Source organism: Hippichthys cyanospilos, chromosome 11, assembly GCF_059441005.1.
Source record: "Hippichthys cyanospilos isolate Australia breed blue-spotted pipefish chromosome 11, RoL_Hcya_1.0, whole genome shotgun sequence".
NCBI lineage: Eukaryota > Metazoa > Chordata > Actinopteri > Syngnathiformes > Syngnathidae > Hippichthys > Hippichthys cyanospilos.
The window spans coordinates 16,330,001-16,348,794 of record NC_142379.1 but is presented as its reverse complement, the minus strand read 5'-3'; the positions used below and the strand labels follow the sequence as shown (position 1 = coordinate 16,348,794).

General features: G+C 37.3%; 1 protein-coding gene across 2 annotated transcripts in view; it reads right to left on the bottom strand.

Moving 5' to 3' along the window:
* Positions 1-18,794, bottom strand: part of dync2h1 (dynein cytoplasmic 2 heavy chain 1) — an 81,818-nt gene that overhangs the window by 49,632 nt on the left and 13,392 nt on the right. For both annotated transcript variants that reach the window (XM_088427414.1, XM_088427415.1), the window contains exons 17-37: positions 18,655-18,794; positions 18,349-18,577; positions 17,640-17,767; positions 16,863-16,978; positions 16,597-16,724; positions 15,073-15,222; positions 14,703-14,908; positions 13,282-13,437; positions 13,095-13,209; positions 12,661-12,831; positions 10,876-11,034; positions 8,692-8,760; positions 7,389-7,543; positions 6,413-6,545; positions 6,207-6,324; positions 5,972-6,084; positions 5,742-5,855; positions 5,494-5,644; positions 3,144-3,349; positions 705-887; positions 217-399 (exon numbers count right to left, since the gene is read on the bottom strand). In XM_088427414.1, the coding sequence (XP_088283540.1) occupies positions 217-399; positions 705-887; positions 3,144-3,349; positions 5,494-5,644; positions 5,742-5,855; positions 5,972-6,084; positions 6,207-6,324; positions 6,413-6,545; positions 7,389-7,543; positions 8,692-8,760; positions 10,876-11,034; positions 12,661-12,831; positions 13,095-13,209; positions 13,282-13,437; positions 14,703-14,908; positions 15,073-15,222; positions 16,597-16,724; positions 16,863-16,978; positions 17,640-17,767; positions 18,349-18,577; positions 18,655-18,794 (3,123 nt within the window). The remainder of the gene's footprint in view (positions 1-216; positions 400-704; positions 888-3,143; positions 3,350-5,493; positions 5,645-5,741; positions 5,856-5,971; positions 6,085-6,206; positions 6,325-6,412; positions 6,546-7,388; positions 7,544-8,691; positions 8,761-10,875; positions 11,035-12,660; positions 12,832-13,094; positions 13,210-13,281; positions 13,438-14,702; positions 14,909-15,072; positions 15,223-16,596; positions 16,725-16,862; positions 16,979-17,639; positions 17,768-18,348; positions 18,578-18,654) is intronic.

Sequence of the window (18,794 nt, the reverse complement as noted above, 5' to 3'; positions counted from 1 at the left end):
AAATAAAAAGAATTAAAAAAAATATGAAGAATAATCCATATTTGTGTAGTACACTACATGTCTAAAGAGAAAGTGAACAATAAAAAAAGAATAATCTAAGAACGGAGGTATTGCGACACAATTGGCTTGGCATCCATATGTGCAACTCTAAATAGTCCTGCATCAGTGTGTAGACTAATAGATAATTTTGGACTGCATAAATGTGTATTCACTGACCTCCCTCCCCATCAGTTCGCAAGTGTGCTTCTGATGTTTAAGGGAGTCTTGAATGGCTTGAATCTGCATAGAAACTGCAGATAGCACTGCCTCTTCCAAACGATTGAACTCGTCAAAGCATCCCCATGCTCCACACTTCACCAGGCCCACAAAAATGCGTCCCATTGATTTCACATCGATACCCTGGATAAAAAGAAAAGCATCATTGCTTTTCTTTTGGAAGTTTCATATCTATAACCATTCATACAATGAACTAAAGAACATAATCTATTTGTCTACAAACAATGTGTACCAATCACTGAAGATATTTGACATGATCATATTTAGCCTTATTCGAAACCAAGATTAAGTAGTGTTTAAAAGCAACAGTCACAAATAAATCATGTTTTGTATAATAGAATGTGATTAATACATCTTACAATATCTAAAATTAGTGATTTCGGGTACAGATCACGGAATTCTTCCACAAACAGACTTTTTTTTTGTACCTCATCACAATTGAACACCAACACCTGGCGACCAAACAGCCCACCCAGGGCTTTGACAGATTCAGTCTTGCCCGTTCCAGCTGGTCCGTAGGGGTTCCCTCCAAGTCCCATCTCCATAGCCTGAGTCAGAGTCAGGTAGCATTTATCAGTCAGTGGAGTGTGTACCAGCTTCGCTGCATTACCCTGAGAAACAAAGGAGGAGAAAGAGAAAATGGAGAGTGTATTGAGAATATCATGAGGATGACAGGTGGATTAAAAGATATGAATAGAGAGAAAGCAGTGGATGATTAAGAGACAGAATCTAAAAACAATTGAGCGACATAAAAAAACAAAAAGGCAGATGCTTTTTATTGTTATTTTTTAATTGTTTTTAGTGTACATTCAATTTTATCCATTCTTAAATAAACAGCTCCCCCAAATGGTAGTAGTAAAAGCCTTGGACATTAAGAAATACACAGTTGAAAAGTTCTCTAAATGGTCCATGGTGCATATTTAATTTTTCCAAATCCATATAAATGTGAATATACTGATTGCTATGTACTGGAATGAGTATGGATGAATATGTATGATATTGCTGTCCAATTAAAAACGTAATTTTCAAATGTAGAGAAGTTATTATTTATTTTTAATTAATTTTTTCGGGGAAAGCAAAACAAAACAAAACAAAACGAGTTTGTTACACGTCACTGGACAGTGTGGTAATTCTCAAATGGGGGTAGGGTACCCCTGGGGGTACTTGAAGGAAGTTCAGGGGGTACTCAAAATTTCAAGTAAAACAAACAAACAAGCATGCAAAAATCCTTTCAAAATAGTTATTGAGTGAATTAAATGTTTCAGGAAAATATAAGTTCCTAAAAAAATCATGTTCAGTAGGTTATTCAATTTCATTACTTTTAAAAGTCAGATTCCCCCCTATACTAGAATGGTTCGATCCAACATGGCACATGCCACCTCTCGTTACCTGTTAAGTTAATAATTTATTTTTGTGAGCAGATCTCTACTATCATTCCAAAAGTTCAATATTTTTCTCTGGACAAATATTTATTTATTCATAATTGTTTCCTTTTGAGAAAAAGTCTGACACTTTGTTTATTATTTTTTGTGGATACAAATTTATGAATAATTAAGTTCATTATTTATTTTTGTAAACAGATCTCGATTTTAATCCCAAAAGATGACGCTTTATGTTCTAATATTTTTCTGTGCACAAATATTTATTTAGAATGGTTTATTACTGAGAACAGGTCTGATACTTTATGTTGATTATTTTTGTGGACAAATATTTATTATTACTTATTTCTTTTTGATGACAGAGCCCTTCTATGACCCAAAAGAGAACATTTTATGTTGATGTCTAATTTTGTTGACAATTACAAATGAAGTTTGAAGGGTTTGGCAGTTTAATAAGTCAAACACTGATGGCATGGTTTAAGCTTATTTATTTATTTATTAAACCCAAAAATGCACTGCACTGGTTAAGGGGTACTTGGATAAAAACATATTTCACAGGGGGTACATCACTGAAATAAGGTTGAAAGGTACTGTGGCAAGGGATACATCTGCTCTGTTATACTATATTTAGTGGGTTGTTGTAACAGTATGTAAAACTATATAAGATATTTTTACTCAAATCAAAATATATTATAAAATGTTTTGATTGTATTTTGTTTCTATATTGAGGTGGTGCAGTGAATAACACGCCACAGTTAAAGGGACCCGGGTTCAAATCCACCTGGCTCCGGTTTTCCTGTGTACGATTGCATATTCTCTCCCGAGCCCGCATGGGTTCTCTCCGGGTACTCCAGCTTCCTCACACACTCCCACTCACAAAACACGCATGGCAGGTGTATTGGACCCATACTAAATTGTCCTTAAGTGTGATTGGGTGCGTGAATGGTTGTTAGTCTCTGTGTGCCCTGCAATTGGCTGGCAACCAGTTTAGGGTGACCCCTGCCTACTGCCCAAAGCGAGGTGGAAGAATGCAAAATAGTGAAAGTACAGACTGCAATTGGGTCCTAATTAGGAATTTTGTTCTCTTTAACGTTTTAGAATTCCACACATCAAGCATGTACTGTACATGGTTCTATGGTGCCAGATGTACATTTTAAACTTGATCCAAATGAGGACCAGGCTAGCAGAGAACTAGACTCTCATCTACTGACTACTCAACTTTATCTTCTCATTTACATTCAAACATAAAATGATGTTTTTGCTATTTTTTAGCTAGTCCAATTTTCATATGTATTTTAAAACAATGATTAAAAATTATGCAGGTTATCTGAATCGAATGTATGCCAACAATATGGAGAGAATACTTGCAGACGTCGCCTTCAGTAAATCACAAGGTCATGCACAGAAGAAGCCTCCCCCTTGAATGTGTGCAAGAGGTGGATTGTTTTGAGAGCAAGAACAGGAGAATATAAAGCTGGAGGTATCCACCTGGTACTCATACGTGTAGCTGAATTGTGCATCCACCATATTAATGTGGCAGCATTTATCAGGTCCCATGTAGAAACGAAGTTGTTTCTGCCAGGCCCAGGCATCAAGGCTGCTCACGTCTGCTTGCTTCAGCTGCTTCACCACACTGATGTTATGGATAATATCCAGGATCAAGGCCTTCAACTTCAGTTGCAGAATACTTGAGTCTGTACAGTCCCATTGTTATATAAATAAGCACAATGGCGAAAAAGCATATAAAAAGTAAATCACAGTGTGGCAAAGTAAACAATAATCATTGTTTTGGACTTACCTTTTACCTTCTCACTTGGAATCCAACAAAGTAATGTCAAAAAGGCATAGGTTTATTGCAATTGTGTACAATTTTATCGTTTAAAAAAACAAATATGTATCAAAGGGGTTGAAGACTAAAATGAATTTCTTCAAGAAGGCAAGTAACTCAAATATATAAGTAAGTAAGAGTCTTTTTATTTAACACATAATTACTACAGTACGAACTCATATAGCAACTGAATTCTATTAATTCCACTGCCAGTGCCCTGACCAGGACGATATAGACATATAAACAGCATGATTAATAGATCACTGATGTCAGGCTAGCATCTGTCTGATGAGTTAAGAAACCACCCAAACGACACTCTTGTATTCATCTTAACATTATTTCATCGGAGATGGCTGCACTCCTCAGTTTCCATGTATCAGATCAGTTCATTTTTTGTTTCGCTTCAATGGTTCTATTTTTGTGTGCTGGTCAATAGTGTTAAAGAAAACATGACAAACAAAATTTATAACTGAGAAAACAAAATATTTCAGATGTTTGTGCTTTGTTTTGTCTTAAAACTTGATTTTAATCGACTGGATACATAGGGATGAAGAATTAATATTACTGTACAGTCTGGAAGAGGTAGCAAAGGACATTTTATTGAACTAAGGGTTTTAGATCATTTTATTTTTTTAATTATTTTTTTAAACAATAACACACATACTGTAATAGACATACTTAAAGTTATTAATTTTGAAGCTGTCCAATACATTATTTCTGATCCTTTTAAACAATTAGCTCCCACTACAAATAAAAACACCATAACAGTACAAAAGTGCTTCAGTTGTATGTTTGTAAGGAATAAAAATGGATTGGAAAACCAAGTGGCAAGAACAGGTTATGTGCAATACAAAACGCTGCTTTATGGTGTTCGATCACAATAGCTCCATAATTCCTCCCAGCATGGAAACGGAGACAACTTTTTTCTACTTTGTGCTATGAAGAACGATAGTGCACACAGAACTTTGGTTGCAGGGAATTGTTCAAAGTCATGGTCTACGTACTCTAAACTACTATCTACTTGTAAATGTTAGTTTGACTGCTCTGGTGAGGCCTCTGCCTCAATTTTCTGTAAAGTGCATTGAACTCCTCTTTCTGTATGAAATGTGCTATTCAAATAAACTTGCCTTATTTTACCTAACGCTATTGTTTCATATCGCATGTTGCTCATAACATGGAAACTAAACATGGAGCACGAAAGGATAATATAATTTTACACTTGAACAGATTTACTGCCTTCTTACAAAGATATTCTGTTGAAGTACAAATGACCGATTATAGGTAGAAATTACCGTTGATTGATTAACAATAGCTGTTATCAATGAGCAGTACAACCGTGGATTATGTGGAGGCCACAAGTCATTGGCTGTTTGCATCATCAAATATGAAATACTTGCAGCTGAATAGGCTAAAATAAAATTGCAACTAGTGAGAATAAATACATACATTAATTTAATTGCACAGTCAGTACCAATTAACCTGGACATCACTCTTGACGTGTAAAGTACTCTGTTGTCACAGAGTAAACGAATGATTTTTAAAGCATTTTAGCGCTATATTTAGGAGTGACAGCATTGAACTTCTGGTTATATTTTCTAAAGCGGTTCCTGACAAAGCATAAGATTAGACATAGTTGTAGATCAACAGAGCTACATTGTGGACTAAACATGAGCTGATCGCCACAGAATTGTTTCTTCCAATGTAATATCACCCCTTGGAGACCATGGAACTTAATTAAACAGTAGTGAATTATATTTAAATTCTGTCAGTTAATTGGTAAAAACAACTTTTTAAACTGATACATTTTTAAGTAAAAAGAGTTCCTGTTTACATGGGTTTGCATGGTATGAACAGGAAGTAGCCGGAACAGCTCATTTTTAATTCTCAGAATGGGTCCACATACAAATAGCAGTACAAATTACAAAATGGTTGTACAGTAATTTGAACTTTAAGGGTGCTTAGAGTGACCACACAATCTTGTAGAAGAATACAGAACTTCTGGAAGCTTACCTGTATTTGTCTGGTCATCAGAGCTGGTGTCAACTGTGGTGTAGTGTTCCAGCTTGGCATTGAGCTCCAATTCTAGCTGCTGTAGACTGTGTTCCTTGAGTGCACGCTCTACATCTTCAGTAAACTGTATTTGCTCTGCAAGACACAAAATCTAAAACCAAACAAATCACATTTTGACTTTTCAGTCATTTTTCTTGAAAAAAATAAAACAAAGAAAAGAAAAGGAAAAATAAGGGATGCATACATACTTGTGACGGATAACGTGAGGGGTCAACATCCCCATTTTTCCCTGCAGTGACACATTCATCCAGCAGTTCCCTCAGAGTCCCCTTCATTTCCTTCGACAATTCATTTAACCACACCTATGGGGAAGATAAATTACCGTATTGAAATGAAAAACACTAACATATTGAAAATATAGATTCTAATGCTTTAAAATACTGTATTTTTTTTGTTTGTTTTTGTTTTGTTTTTTTACCTCTACAAGGCTGGAGATTTGCACAGTATTTCTTAGAGGTACCACTTCTCCGTCCAAGGAACACATGGCCACAATGTGCTGGCACTGCTCATCAAACACAACACTATGGATGCCTATGCAGATAGTAGTACATTGTATGTTAGGGCCACAAATCTTGAGGGTTTTAATTGTGTCCACTAACACTAGAGAAAACAATAAAACATAAATACATAAACGTGTACAGAACAAATGTGACCTGCAAACAGTTTCTTGAGGTGTGACTGAATAACCGATGGGTTGGTGGCTTGACCAAGGATCTCTAGAAGATCATCATCTCCTATAAAATAAAACCTTGGAAAAGCTGAGCGTTTCTCCTAAAACAGAAATACAGATTGACCAATAAAGTAAACATACATGAAGGGATAAATGTCTTATAAGGGTGTTTTTTCTGTGTTTATGTACCTCCAGGAACTCATTGAGTGACTTTTGGCAGCGCTGCAGCTGATCCATTATGGTCACCAGGGAGTTTCTGATGCCAGCCCTTGAGCTCAGAGAAATTACTCTGTTGTCTCTCTGGATGTCTGACATGATAGACCTGTGGCACATTGGGATTTTACTGTTAATTAAGGTTTACAGTGCAGAAACTGTCATAGTACAGTAGGCGCAAAAATATTGAGACACCTGGCCATCACATCTATAGAATGTGAAAATGAAAGAAAATGCACAACTAAATATCCCAAATGTGTTTGATGGGGTTGTGTTTGATGGGGGGTCAGGGTTTGAATTTTTTTTTTTTAAAATGCATTGTTTATATTGACAACATTGCAGTTCCATGGCAATAAAATACAGTATTATGATTAGCATTAAGAAGGAATAGGATTTTTTTTATTTACGGTGGACATTAGCATCACTTCATCTTCAAGTGGCTAAATACATCTGAGTAAGACGTGTGCATCCATGCTTGCCATTTAATTTAGATTGTAAAACTCTTTTCTGGGAAAAAAAAAAGGAAGACAGAGTGATAGTGAGCTTATGGGCAGTGGTTAAAAAAGAGACAAGAAGTAAAAAGTATGGACGCATGATGGAGGAATGGATAGATGGATAAATGGATGGATCAAAGGAAGGAAGGAAGGAACGAAGAAATCCATATAGTGTATGAGTATCTATAAAAAAATCTACAGGAGAAACATTGTTTAGTTAGAAAATATTGTTGTGTTCTATACCATTTGTGCTGTTCCTTCATAAATGTATATTCATCCCTGTCAATATTGTGGTTGTGTGTAGCATCACAAACTTTAAGTCATAACTCAACACTGTATAAAACTATCAGGAATTACTTGAATTATTATGATTTAGCAAGACTTGGGAGTCTGACAAATATTATATACAAGATAAGTCTATCATCTTCACAAAAATCTCAGCCCTTTACTCCAGTTACCTGAAGTCTTCATCAACTCGTTTGAAGCGAGCCTCTTCTCGGGGCAATGCTCCCCGCCCAAAGATAGGCTCCAGATAAACCCATCTTCTCTGGATTGCATTTAGACTTAGTAGGTATTCATCTAAGTCTGACAGACGCACTTCCCACAAGCTGACCTTAATGTAAATGAATGTAAGCATACATACATTTGTTATTCTAATCTTTTTTTTTGGTGTTAAGTACTTCTGTTTATTCAAAGAGCACCCGCCCACATGATGAGCCCCTTTCACACCGCAGGAACTATGCATTGTACCCTGATACTTTGAGTTCACCTTAACGTCCACACCAAAAAACCTTCTGGGTCTGGATGGTCCCCCAAGCGTCTACCAGGGCTAATCTACGAGGGTAGTTTGAGGGGGGTGTGTTATGCTATCTAACGCTGATTGGTTGATTAGGAGATTAGGAATCAGCAGCCACCGTTAAGTGACTCAGCAGTTGTTTTCACTGTCGCCAGTTTAGGAAAGAAAATTGTTAGGTGGATGGATGCTAGGAAACAGACTCTATCTAATGAGTATTTACAGGGAAGAGGGCATCTGCCAATTTGCTTCAACTGGCTGACAGAACGCCCACCTTGAGCGATCGCTTTTGTGACGTGAAGCTTAAAAAAATATATATTTTAAAAATACACATACCAAACACTTGACTGAAGCAGATTTACATCCCTGCAATCTGGACCAGAAACCAGCTTCAGTTGGTGCTCAGTCCATGCATTCCTTTCATAGCTTTTTGTTATAAACTACATGACGGGGGACACGGAGGTGCCGGCCCAATACTCACATGAGTAGCCAATAGAAGCAATCACCGACTCCCGCTTTTAGCAAGCGCTTCAGTGATTCCCAGCATGCCCTCCATGAAGCAAACCCCAAAAAGAACACCCAAATCAAGAACCAACTGCAGCGAGCTTGCATCCAACTGCAGATTTATGTCCCATAGATTGGGATCAGAAACCCGCCACAGCTGGCGCCCAGTCTATGGCATGCACTCCCCTAAAAGCTCCACATCTCAAAGCACATGCCGGGAGACACAGAAGCGCTCACCAATGCCTGCCCTCGGGGAGTGCTTCTGTGTCCTCTGGCAACCTCTCCATGATGCAACAGTGCAGTTTTTCCCCCCGGCCTCACGTCATCAGTCCAATTTGAATGAACTATCTGCCCACTGTCGCTGAGTGTGAATGTAAATTTAGGGGCCACGGACCATAAATTTCAAAAATTGAACCCCAGAGTTCCTGGACCTTTTGGTGTGAAAGGGGCAACATTCATCTGACCTTGTCCTGGAAGTTGCGGTAGTATGGAGAGTCTTTCAGAGACTGCAGCAGACAACGGTTATCTCCCACCTAGATGGAAACAAAGTGCCAACATTGGCTATTAAGATTTCTCCTCATAAAGTCTGTTGATGCGACTGAATATAGCTACATCTTTGGAGTAATAAAAATTCATTTTCAAAAAATGGCATTTAAAGAACTGCCTGAATTCCATAGTTTTGTTTTTTGTTTTGTTTTTTTGTAATAGGAAGCAATCTGCATGTAGGGTTACACACAGCATTGTATTCTGTCTGCTATGCAACATAATTATAATTGAGCAGTTATCAGAGACAGACAGTAATTCAGGTTAAAAGATGTTTATCCTCAAACATAGGGCCTCATCCATGAAGATCCCAAACAATGGACACTCAATGTGGTGGAGACTACTGTTATGACAAGACAGATCGCGCTGTAGGTACTGTCGCTCTGCTTGTTTTCACATCAGAAATTTTGGGAGAGCACTGCAAGCGGAAAATGAGGTTTGAAGAAATAAAATTAGAAGTGCTTGTGGAATAGGCAAAAAGAACCAAACAAGGCACAAATTTGCAACTGTTAAATGAGGAACTAAATCAGTTCCAAACCACCCAAATTATTTCATGGACCCCGGGAGGTCCGTGGACCCCACTTTGAGAACTGCTGCTCTATAGCATTGTGTTTAAAACACAACCATTTTGAATGCAGCTCCATGTCATAGTTTTGCACAACAGTGCTATTTCAAGCTAACTTTAAGATGCAGTCTTAAATATGAAAAAAAATCAGTCAACATTATTTGCCTTAAGTTTGACAAATTACACTGAGGATATGTAATCAATCTACAGTATTTGTATGTGCTCATCCCAGAGGAAAGTTAAACGCACGTTTGGCAGACGCAATCCTTGGTGCGGTTAGTTAACAGCATCTACATCTGTTTGTGTAAGCAATCAAGCTTGGGCTCATTTTTGCAGGGGAAAATATTTATTATATCAGTTCTATAGAGTATGGAGCATATGACAAAATAGAATTTATCATCCTTTTTTTAAGGAGACAGACAGTGTGTATAAAATATGTATCATCAAGTAAAAAAGTTTTCAGTTTTCAGTATAAACAAACTGAAGCTGAGGATATATGTGTCTGCCTTCAGGCAGTTAGGTCACTGCTCAATACATTTTAAACACTCAAAAATCCATTGGGCCTTAAATGATATCTGGAAATGCGGTATAAATCTAGATGACTGTCGCCTCACAAAATAAGTCCTCAAATATGGCTATCGAAAATATAAATTTAGTAGAAGAATATATATTATCTCAAGAGATATTAAGACACCCTGTAATACACTATAAATCAAACTTATTATTGCCAGATGCCAGAATGCCCTCAAGGATTTTGAATCAAATTAAAAATCAGCATCTGTCAAATATTCTGGGTAAATAGAATTTTACAACGCCGTGCAACTAAAATCACAGACTTTTTCAAACTTGCAATTGGCTATGCATAATTGTAGGGCATCAATGCTCACTTAGTGGTGGCCACGAATGAAAAGCCGGGTGAATGAATGAACAGTAATGCCTTAAAAACAGTATACTGTTTAACTAGTTGGCAGAGTGGTTATGTGGCAAGAGAAGCATGCTCATTTAATCGCCACACCTTCAGTTGGTTATTTTATATTACCGGTAATAGCCTGTAAGTGCTTATTATTTACTGTAATTTTCACTTTTTCTTTGTTGTTGTGTTGGTGTAAAAAAGGGATCTATACTATAAATATAATACACATAAATTCAGAGTTCTACTACTTATCCTGCTCACACAGCTTAAAAAATAAAAAATGAATAAATAAATAAAATAAAGTACTGATTTACAACCTCTATTATCGTGCGTGTGAGAGAGAAAAAAAAGCCTTCCCTACAACTAAGCAGTACAAAGCACTATACCAGGGGTCAGCAAGCCTGTCCATACCTGTATGTTTTTTATGTTTCTCTCCTACATCTCACTTGATTCAAATAATCAACACATCAGCAAGGGCTGCAGAAGCCTGATAACGATCCTAATCATTTGAATCATTTGTTTATAGAAGGGAAACATAGAATAGGATAACTGCTCTCAAGGAGCAAAGTTACCTACCCATGCTTTGGTGTGAGTATTTTTTTTTCCAATTGGTGTGCATGCTTATACCTGGCTGACAATATCTTTCCAGTCTTTGATAATGTTTAGAGTGTGGCCACTGCTGCCAGTGTATTCTGTGAGGTTAAAAGTAGCTGCTGCTCCCCACAAATCCAACTCTCGCAGTGCTTCTCGGATTGTCACCTCTGCTTGGGCACGGCTGTTCAGGTCCTACACACATATGAAACAAACATTTAACCTGGTATAAATATGGAAACTGCAGCTGCGACTTCATCCGATGGTTTGGACATTTTAACACATATATTGCCCTAGCATTAGCATCACTTAAGTTTTGATTTAATCATGGTATTAAAATAAAGATCAATAAAAAACAACAATCAGCTCAATGAGAAATCATTCAAAACTAGAGCAACCTTTCAATATTTTCAATCAATGCAGTGATTTTTATCTATTTATTAATTTATTTTAGACCAGTGAAAGTATATATTTATTTACATGACCTTTTAAAAATTACAAATAATAGAACACCTCTAAAATGCAGTGGGCTGCAGCACTACAGCACCAAAACAACCCAAATATTTCTGACATTGTCAAGCAAAATCAAGCATGATTATTTTTGAAAAGGTAGATTTGATGGATGTAGCTGTTATATGGGATACCGCTAGTTAATCCAATTCTATTAACTAGATATAGCAATCTGTGATATACAAGTACATATTAATGAATGCATGAGTAAGTAAAACAAAGTAAATGAGAATTTAATCCCACTGATCAATTTGAATAGGATTGGTGAATTCTGACCAAAGGGGCATTCCCAGTTACCACAAAATCTCATCTTTACTTCCCCACTTAAAAAGATTTTTTGAAGCACAACATGGGTCAAAAGTGACCTAGTGAATTTTTCAATATTTAAGGAATTCCTCAATTTACTTATTTTTTCCTTATTTTGCCTTAATTTAATATTTTTGTGAGTTGATTGTATTGTAGTGAACTAATATTATAGTTCGCTAACTGTTGTCCATCCATTTTCTTTTGTAGTTAGCTAAATAATGCACTGTTATGATGACAAAGCCATAGACGATAGCTGTCGAAAAAAACTAGGAATGATACAGTACTACAACAATACAAATGGTAGAGAAGTCAAAAGCAGCCACTCATGAAAGGAGAGAATCTGAAGGTATAATATAGCCTACGATTTTCCCGCACAATAAGTTGGATTGATTCAACTATTTTCTCTTGCTTATCTCAAATTGAGTAACAGGGGCAGCAGCTTTACTTGGGAACCAAGACGTCATCTGTCTTGAAGCATACTAACGAAATGTCATTTGTAAAGCATGTACAAATTTAGATTGCAAGTTGTGTTCTAGTGATTTCTTCTCTTGTAATTTATTTTAGATACATAAGTATTTGTCCACACTCATTACTAAATTATTGTAAGTAAATTAAGTCGTTCAATTGCAAAACACACTTGGAACAGTGGTTCATTTTTGACCCAGTGTGTAAATTTCATTGAGTTACAATTACTGTTCATAAAGTATGAAAAGAAAAATTTAAATAAACATTGGTCATCAGTTATAATTAAAAAAAGATTCTTTTGGAAAATCTGAAATATTCACTTATTAAAAAACTAATTTCAAAAGAGACTGTATATCAAAGAAAAACTCAACAAGCGTTAAATAAATGGGAAACGATCGATGTTTTGAACCATGTTCTGCTTAAATTTTGTGCGTCAAAAGGCTAACACGTTACAGTTCACATTCAGGGATTAAATGTTAAATGTTCAATGATTTGTCTCTTTTTGTTTTATATTTTATGAACTCTTATTATCAGCTGTACCTTAAGCTCCATGGCCTTTGCAATAATATTATCTGCCACTCCAAGTAGGTCATTAAAGGTTAGTCTTTCTAATGTCATCCCCCTTGGAAGACCAAGTAAACGGAACATATCCAACCAGTGGTCTTGAGACAGGTGTTCTCCACGCACATATTTCAGCACTGGAACAATGTTCTGAAAAGACAGATGGAAAATGCATTTAAACATTCAACAATCACATCAACCAAAGTGGCAAGAAACTCAATCTTCTACAAGCTTAATACACTCAGACGAATCTGTGTTTTCAAATAATATAAAAGTTTTAAAAATAACTTTAGCAATGTACATGATCAATGCAATGTTTAGGTTATGTGTTGAGTTTAAGGAACACAGGACAAACTCATGAATAAGAGCTAACTGACACATGAAATAAAAATTGGTGTAACTGGAACGTGTACCTTATATTTATCTACTTCTTCTTGCAGTTTAACAGAAATTGCTGTAGGTTGTGTCAACTTCCTAAGCTTATCCTGCCATGTAAATAAAAATTCCTCAAATTGATAGGTCTTGCTCCTGTAAAATGAATAAAAGTTAAAGACAAGAACATTTAAAGAATAAAAATATCAGCTATGTCTGTTGCCTTACCTGAATGAGATCCAGTCCTCCTGAGCCTTTTCTGTAAAGCCTTGGTGCCACTCCTCATACAGACCCCACATCTGACTATATTCCTCCATATTTTGTTTTGTCTCTTCAGCCAAAGGGAAAGCTGAAACCTCCAGGTTGAAGTAGATACAGTCCTCACTGGGTAGAGGAGAAATATGGTAAAGTGAAACGAGGATGTTCAGATTACAAATGATGCATTTTCTTGTCAGCGTTACAAGCTGAATTTTGATGGTATATACTTCATATAAAGCAGTAGTCGACTGTCAGGGCCAGTAAGGCCCTCTCCTGACATTATCATAACTATAATAAACTAAAATTATTTTAATAACTACAAGAAAAGTCAATCTCATTTTAATTCTTTTCGTGTCATATTATACCCATATGGTAACACTCCTTTCAGTGTTGTAGTTTTAGGTTAGAGGTTTTAGTCAATCAGAATTCAGCAAACTTGTGTCGCCAGGCACACTTAAAATCTGTCTGCAAACAGACCCATTTGAGGACATTCGCAAGCTACAGGTCCAGGGCATCTGTGCCGTGTAGAAAGACATACAGTATGTGCAGTGTGAACGGACCCATATACGTAGTTAATAGACAGTTGCAATAGCCAATTGAGTCATTAGGGTGCCCATCTCAAAGCCTCACATTGAACTTGATGTGACTGGGTGCTCACTGCAGGGAGGCGGTGCTATGTTGATCAACTGTGTTTAACGGTGGAAGTCGTTAAATAATGTTTTTTAAAAAATACAAATAAAAAAAAAAAACATGCTGCTCAACCAAGCTAACTGTGTTTCTTAGCTGACCTGCACTTGAGGCAGAAAAATCATCTCTACTCACTTTTTTTTTAAACCCGCAATGGCTGAAGAAAACCAAAATGGAAATTGAACAGAGGCGACTTTCAATATTGGCGTCCATGTCAAAAGAAAATGATTTACTATTGGGACAGAAACGTACAAACAAATTCTACAACCAAATCATTGAGGTCTTTCTGAAGAAAGAAGAATGGATTTTGTATTGAAATAAAAGGGGGACAGACTTTTTGGTGAGCGCAAGCATTTCATTTATGTATTTTTTCATTTTTAATGTGTTTTTGTAATATTATTGTTGTTCACATTTAATTAATGATAAAAAAAAAACAATATTCTTATATTAAAGTGTGATTTGTAATTTGGAGAACAACCTTGTTAAAGCTTTTTAACTATTTCAGTTTTAAGTTTTCGTAGTATCACGTATAATAAGTTTTAATTGCTGATGTGGGTTTATTGACAATTAAACGCTGCAAAAAATAGCCTGTGTAGCCCAGTAATGCGTACTTTTGCATCTGAGGGGTTTTTATCACTGGACATCACTGGAGGCGTATGTTTCACGGACACCCATTGATATCAAGTGTATAGTAAGATTCTTACATTAGTTTATTGCGCACTAATTCTAACTCCTGGAATTCTTGTTGTTTATCTCTGATGGTTTGGAGGCTGGCAAGTAGGGAATCACGATCACCAGACTCAAGCATCTCCTCTTTGGGCTTCAGCTGGTCCCAACGGGCCTTGAACCTCTCTAGATCTGCCATATAGGCATTGATTCGATCTGTGGTATGATTCCGCATCACCTCCATCTAGGAAAGGAGAAGAGCATGAGGGAGCCTTCCATTGAAAATAAATGGAACTCATGTAAGGGGAAAATGTACATTGGAGATATTAAATAAGCACCAGCAGATAAATGTTGCTGTTGAAAATGTGTCCCATCAAGGACACAATACATGATGCTTTGCTGTTATACCTGATCTTTGATCATGAGCTGATGGCTCTCCATGACAAGCTCCAGTTTATCCCATTTGGCCCTCAGGGAGGAGAGGGAGTCCAGTCCCGCCCCAGATACTGCTCGTAGCAAACGGTTCTTCTCCTCTGCTGACTTGAACTGAGGTAGGATCTAATGAGAACCATAGAATTAACCCTTAGATCCATGACCTACAAAGCCTACAGTGCTCCATGAAAATTCATACTTGTTTTACGTAATCATCAAAACTGCGTTGAAGCAATCTATTCAAATAATTTCTGGCATCAATTACAATTATAGGGATCACTCTGTGCCAATATTGAGCCTCTAAAGCAGCCTTTAAACGTCTAACAGTAGTTGATGGTCATATAATGCTGCGTTCAGATGGTGTGCCTCATTTACTCTCTACGCGAGGCGTTTTGCTGCGAGGTCAAAATGACGTTCACTTTTCACGCAACAATATCACGCGAGGGCAGGGGAGTGAGCTTGCTGTGCACTTTACAATGGATCCGGAAAGGAGAGCATTACTGAGAACGTTCACTTTTCCGGGATATGGCAGAGCCAATATTTTCTCCGACAGCACCTTTATTATTCTTGTTTTACACAGCGCGTCCCTCGCTTCCATGGAAATACTCGTCTGCCAAAAAAAAGTTTCAATGTCGCAATCAAATGGTCAATACCGTGCTAAATACTGTACTATAAGCTGCACTATCGTTAGCTTAGCACAGTAACTACGGTTCAACAGCTGTTAAAAAAAGGAAGCAAACGCTGCACACACCAGTTGTCCCATGTTCTCCCTTCCGCCTTTCTACAAGCCAGGTAAGTGCTCTTGCTTGGCTCCGTTTTGTATTGAAAGCTCAGCTGGCCGTGTTGGATAGCTCCGGGTGACCGCAAAGCAGCCGCCATGATTCGTTCCTGCCCCCTGCTTGAGACGTTGAACGTTCCCAAAGCTGATTGGCTGATGCGACGCGACACGCAATAAAAGTTCAATTTTTTTAACTTCTAGCGTCACGCGTAATTACGCGCTGCGCGTCGCTCCATCGCATCGCTCGAAGCTTCATCGCGCCTGTCACGCGAACTCCATTGACTAAAATACAAAACCGTACGCTGTTCGCACTCCATCTGAACGCGGCATAAGAACAGGAGTTTGGGGAGAAGTTCACCCCTTGAGTCAAACTCATTATGCATGACAGCTCACAAGTTGTCAGTGTACCACACAAGACATTACTAAATGTTGACTTCAGTTAGGTCCGCATCTAAAATACTGTAAGCACATGAGTCATTTTTGTGACGGAAGCTTATGGCTACGTCAGATAAGAGTTAGCAGCCAGCGTTAACTGGGTACATTGCTATTCTTTTTACAATTGCATGATATTTTTAATTCTAAATACATTGACAGGGGAAGTAGAATAAAGGCTGGAATTGATTGTGTTCAATCTTTTAGATTCAACCATTTCAATACAGAAAGTTGCAACTATATTTGAAACTACCTTTTAGACTCCCTAGTAGGAGTTATTTGTATCATACCTCTGGCTTGTGGGCAACAATTTGGGCATATTTTCCACTGGCAGCACTAATCGCTTCAATATTTTCTGGTCGTGTGGACAAGGTCTCCATTGACTCTGACACAAAACTTTCAATGGCCTGTGTGTGACCTGAAATTAAGACAGTGGAAAAAGAGCAAAATAGATGCAATTAAACAACATGAATCATGCATATAATTAGTCTGCAACTACAGGCAAAGAGGAATTCAAAATGTTTTATTGGTTATTTGTCATATTTATTTTGCCCACCTTGTATGGATTTCCGAAGGGTAATAAGCAGCAGGTCAAAGAGCTTCTGGATCAAACCATCGATGGCAGCTTTTAATGGCTCACAGTTGACTGTGACGCAGTCAACCTTCTCCTGGCTGATAAAAATGAAAAGAACATTAGTTCCAAAAGTGCTAAAAGTGAAAGCGTTGTCTATTGTTGCTTAATAGCGCACACGTTGCTGAATTACTCACGCTCTATTTTAGTTTCCGTTAAAAATAAAAACAAGCCAGAGAAAGATTTACAAACTCCTTTGTTGCTATTTTGTTGCATGTTACAAAATGTTTGGTTGATGAGAGAGGACATCTGACTCAGAGTCAAGAAGCACAGTGTATCTCAACTCAGGCCTTCCAGCTTGGAGTTTATGGGTCCTCGGGCTGGTTAGGTATGGCTGTTTTGTCTCTAATCCCCCCTAATCAAAAACTTTAAATTCCAACTGTCCATAGGTGTGAATGTGATTGTCAATAGCGTTTTGTCTACGTATATGTTTAGTAAATGTGCCCTTTGATTTGTTAGAAACCTATCAAGAGTGTGCAAGGCCTCTTGCAAAATGTCAGTTGGCATAAACGCCAACCCACTTGTGATCTTAAAGCGGCGCTATACAAAAATAATGGGACAATAGGATTTAATAACACCAAAATATTTTCCCTTCTCTTAAAAACATAATGTGAAGACTTGTTTTTTTCATCAGATGTTTAAGAATCTAAAGTGTTTCAAGTTTTTGGTTGTCCTTTTTGTTGTTTTGTTCAAAATACGTACCTAGGAAGACGTTCTGACTCTTTTCCTCTGGCTTTCAAGGCCTTGAAATTTCTCTCCCAATCTTGCACAGTGGTGAGATTTTTCTCCACTAAATTCTCTAAATCTACTTGGCCCAGAACCACCCATTCCTAAAAAATAACAAACAGAAAAAAATGAAACCACACAAACAAAACTGTGAGAGGACCACACTTCCTCATTTTAAATGCCACTGTGATCAAAACGAAAAGTCAATGACATTTAACAAAGAATGATGACTCTTTTTCTACCAGTCCCTATCATATACAGCACATTACACACTGGGGGTGACATTAATATTCTACAACAGTGACGTGGAACAACATAACACATTTTCTGTAATCCTAAATGAGACATAACATGGCCAAAATCAAAACATATAGCATTATAAATACAAAGTGTTGCAACTGACTGTTGACCGATGGGTAGAATCATAAATGTATGGGGGGGGCTCTTATATATTATTAATTAGTTAAGAATAGTTATTTTGTTGTTGAAAATTGTAATATCACTTTATTCATATATCCATCTGTCTGAACTAATTGTAATTAGTGTTTGTTTTATGTTTTATCTACAGAACTTTGTTAACAATGAGCTTGTGATGTGAACATGTATATAAGTATAACTATAAGTATACTGTACATAAATAAGGTTCACTTGAGTTGAGAATTATGGAAATATGTTGTTCAGGCACCTTGTATTTGTGTAGAATTGCCTCCAAACGGGTGAAGAGATCCTCTGCCTTGTTGAAGACGGTGAGGAACCCATAAGCATTCCTGTCGATCATAGCACCAAAAATAACCGGATCGCCCGGTGCACTGACCCCTTTGAACTGGTTTGGTATTGAGATGAACCTCTTCATCTCCCTGTAGTAGCGTGCTCGTACCTCCTCAAACGGTGGTTGAAACTGCAACCGACCCTGTCTGCTCAGAGGAGAGACACTGTAATATGCGCAACTGAAACAAAGGATAGTGGATAACAACAAAGATGTGGTACACACTTGAAAGTAAGGTCAATATTTATCTCAGGTAGGTTCTTGTTCAGAACCTCCAATCCGGTTTGGTACTGATGTTCAAGGGCTTTGTATAGCTGATGATTCCAGTGCTGCCGCCATGCCTGCATGTCATCAGACCTAAACCC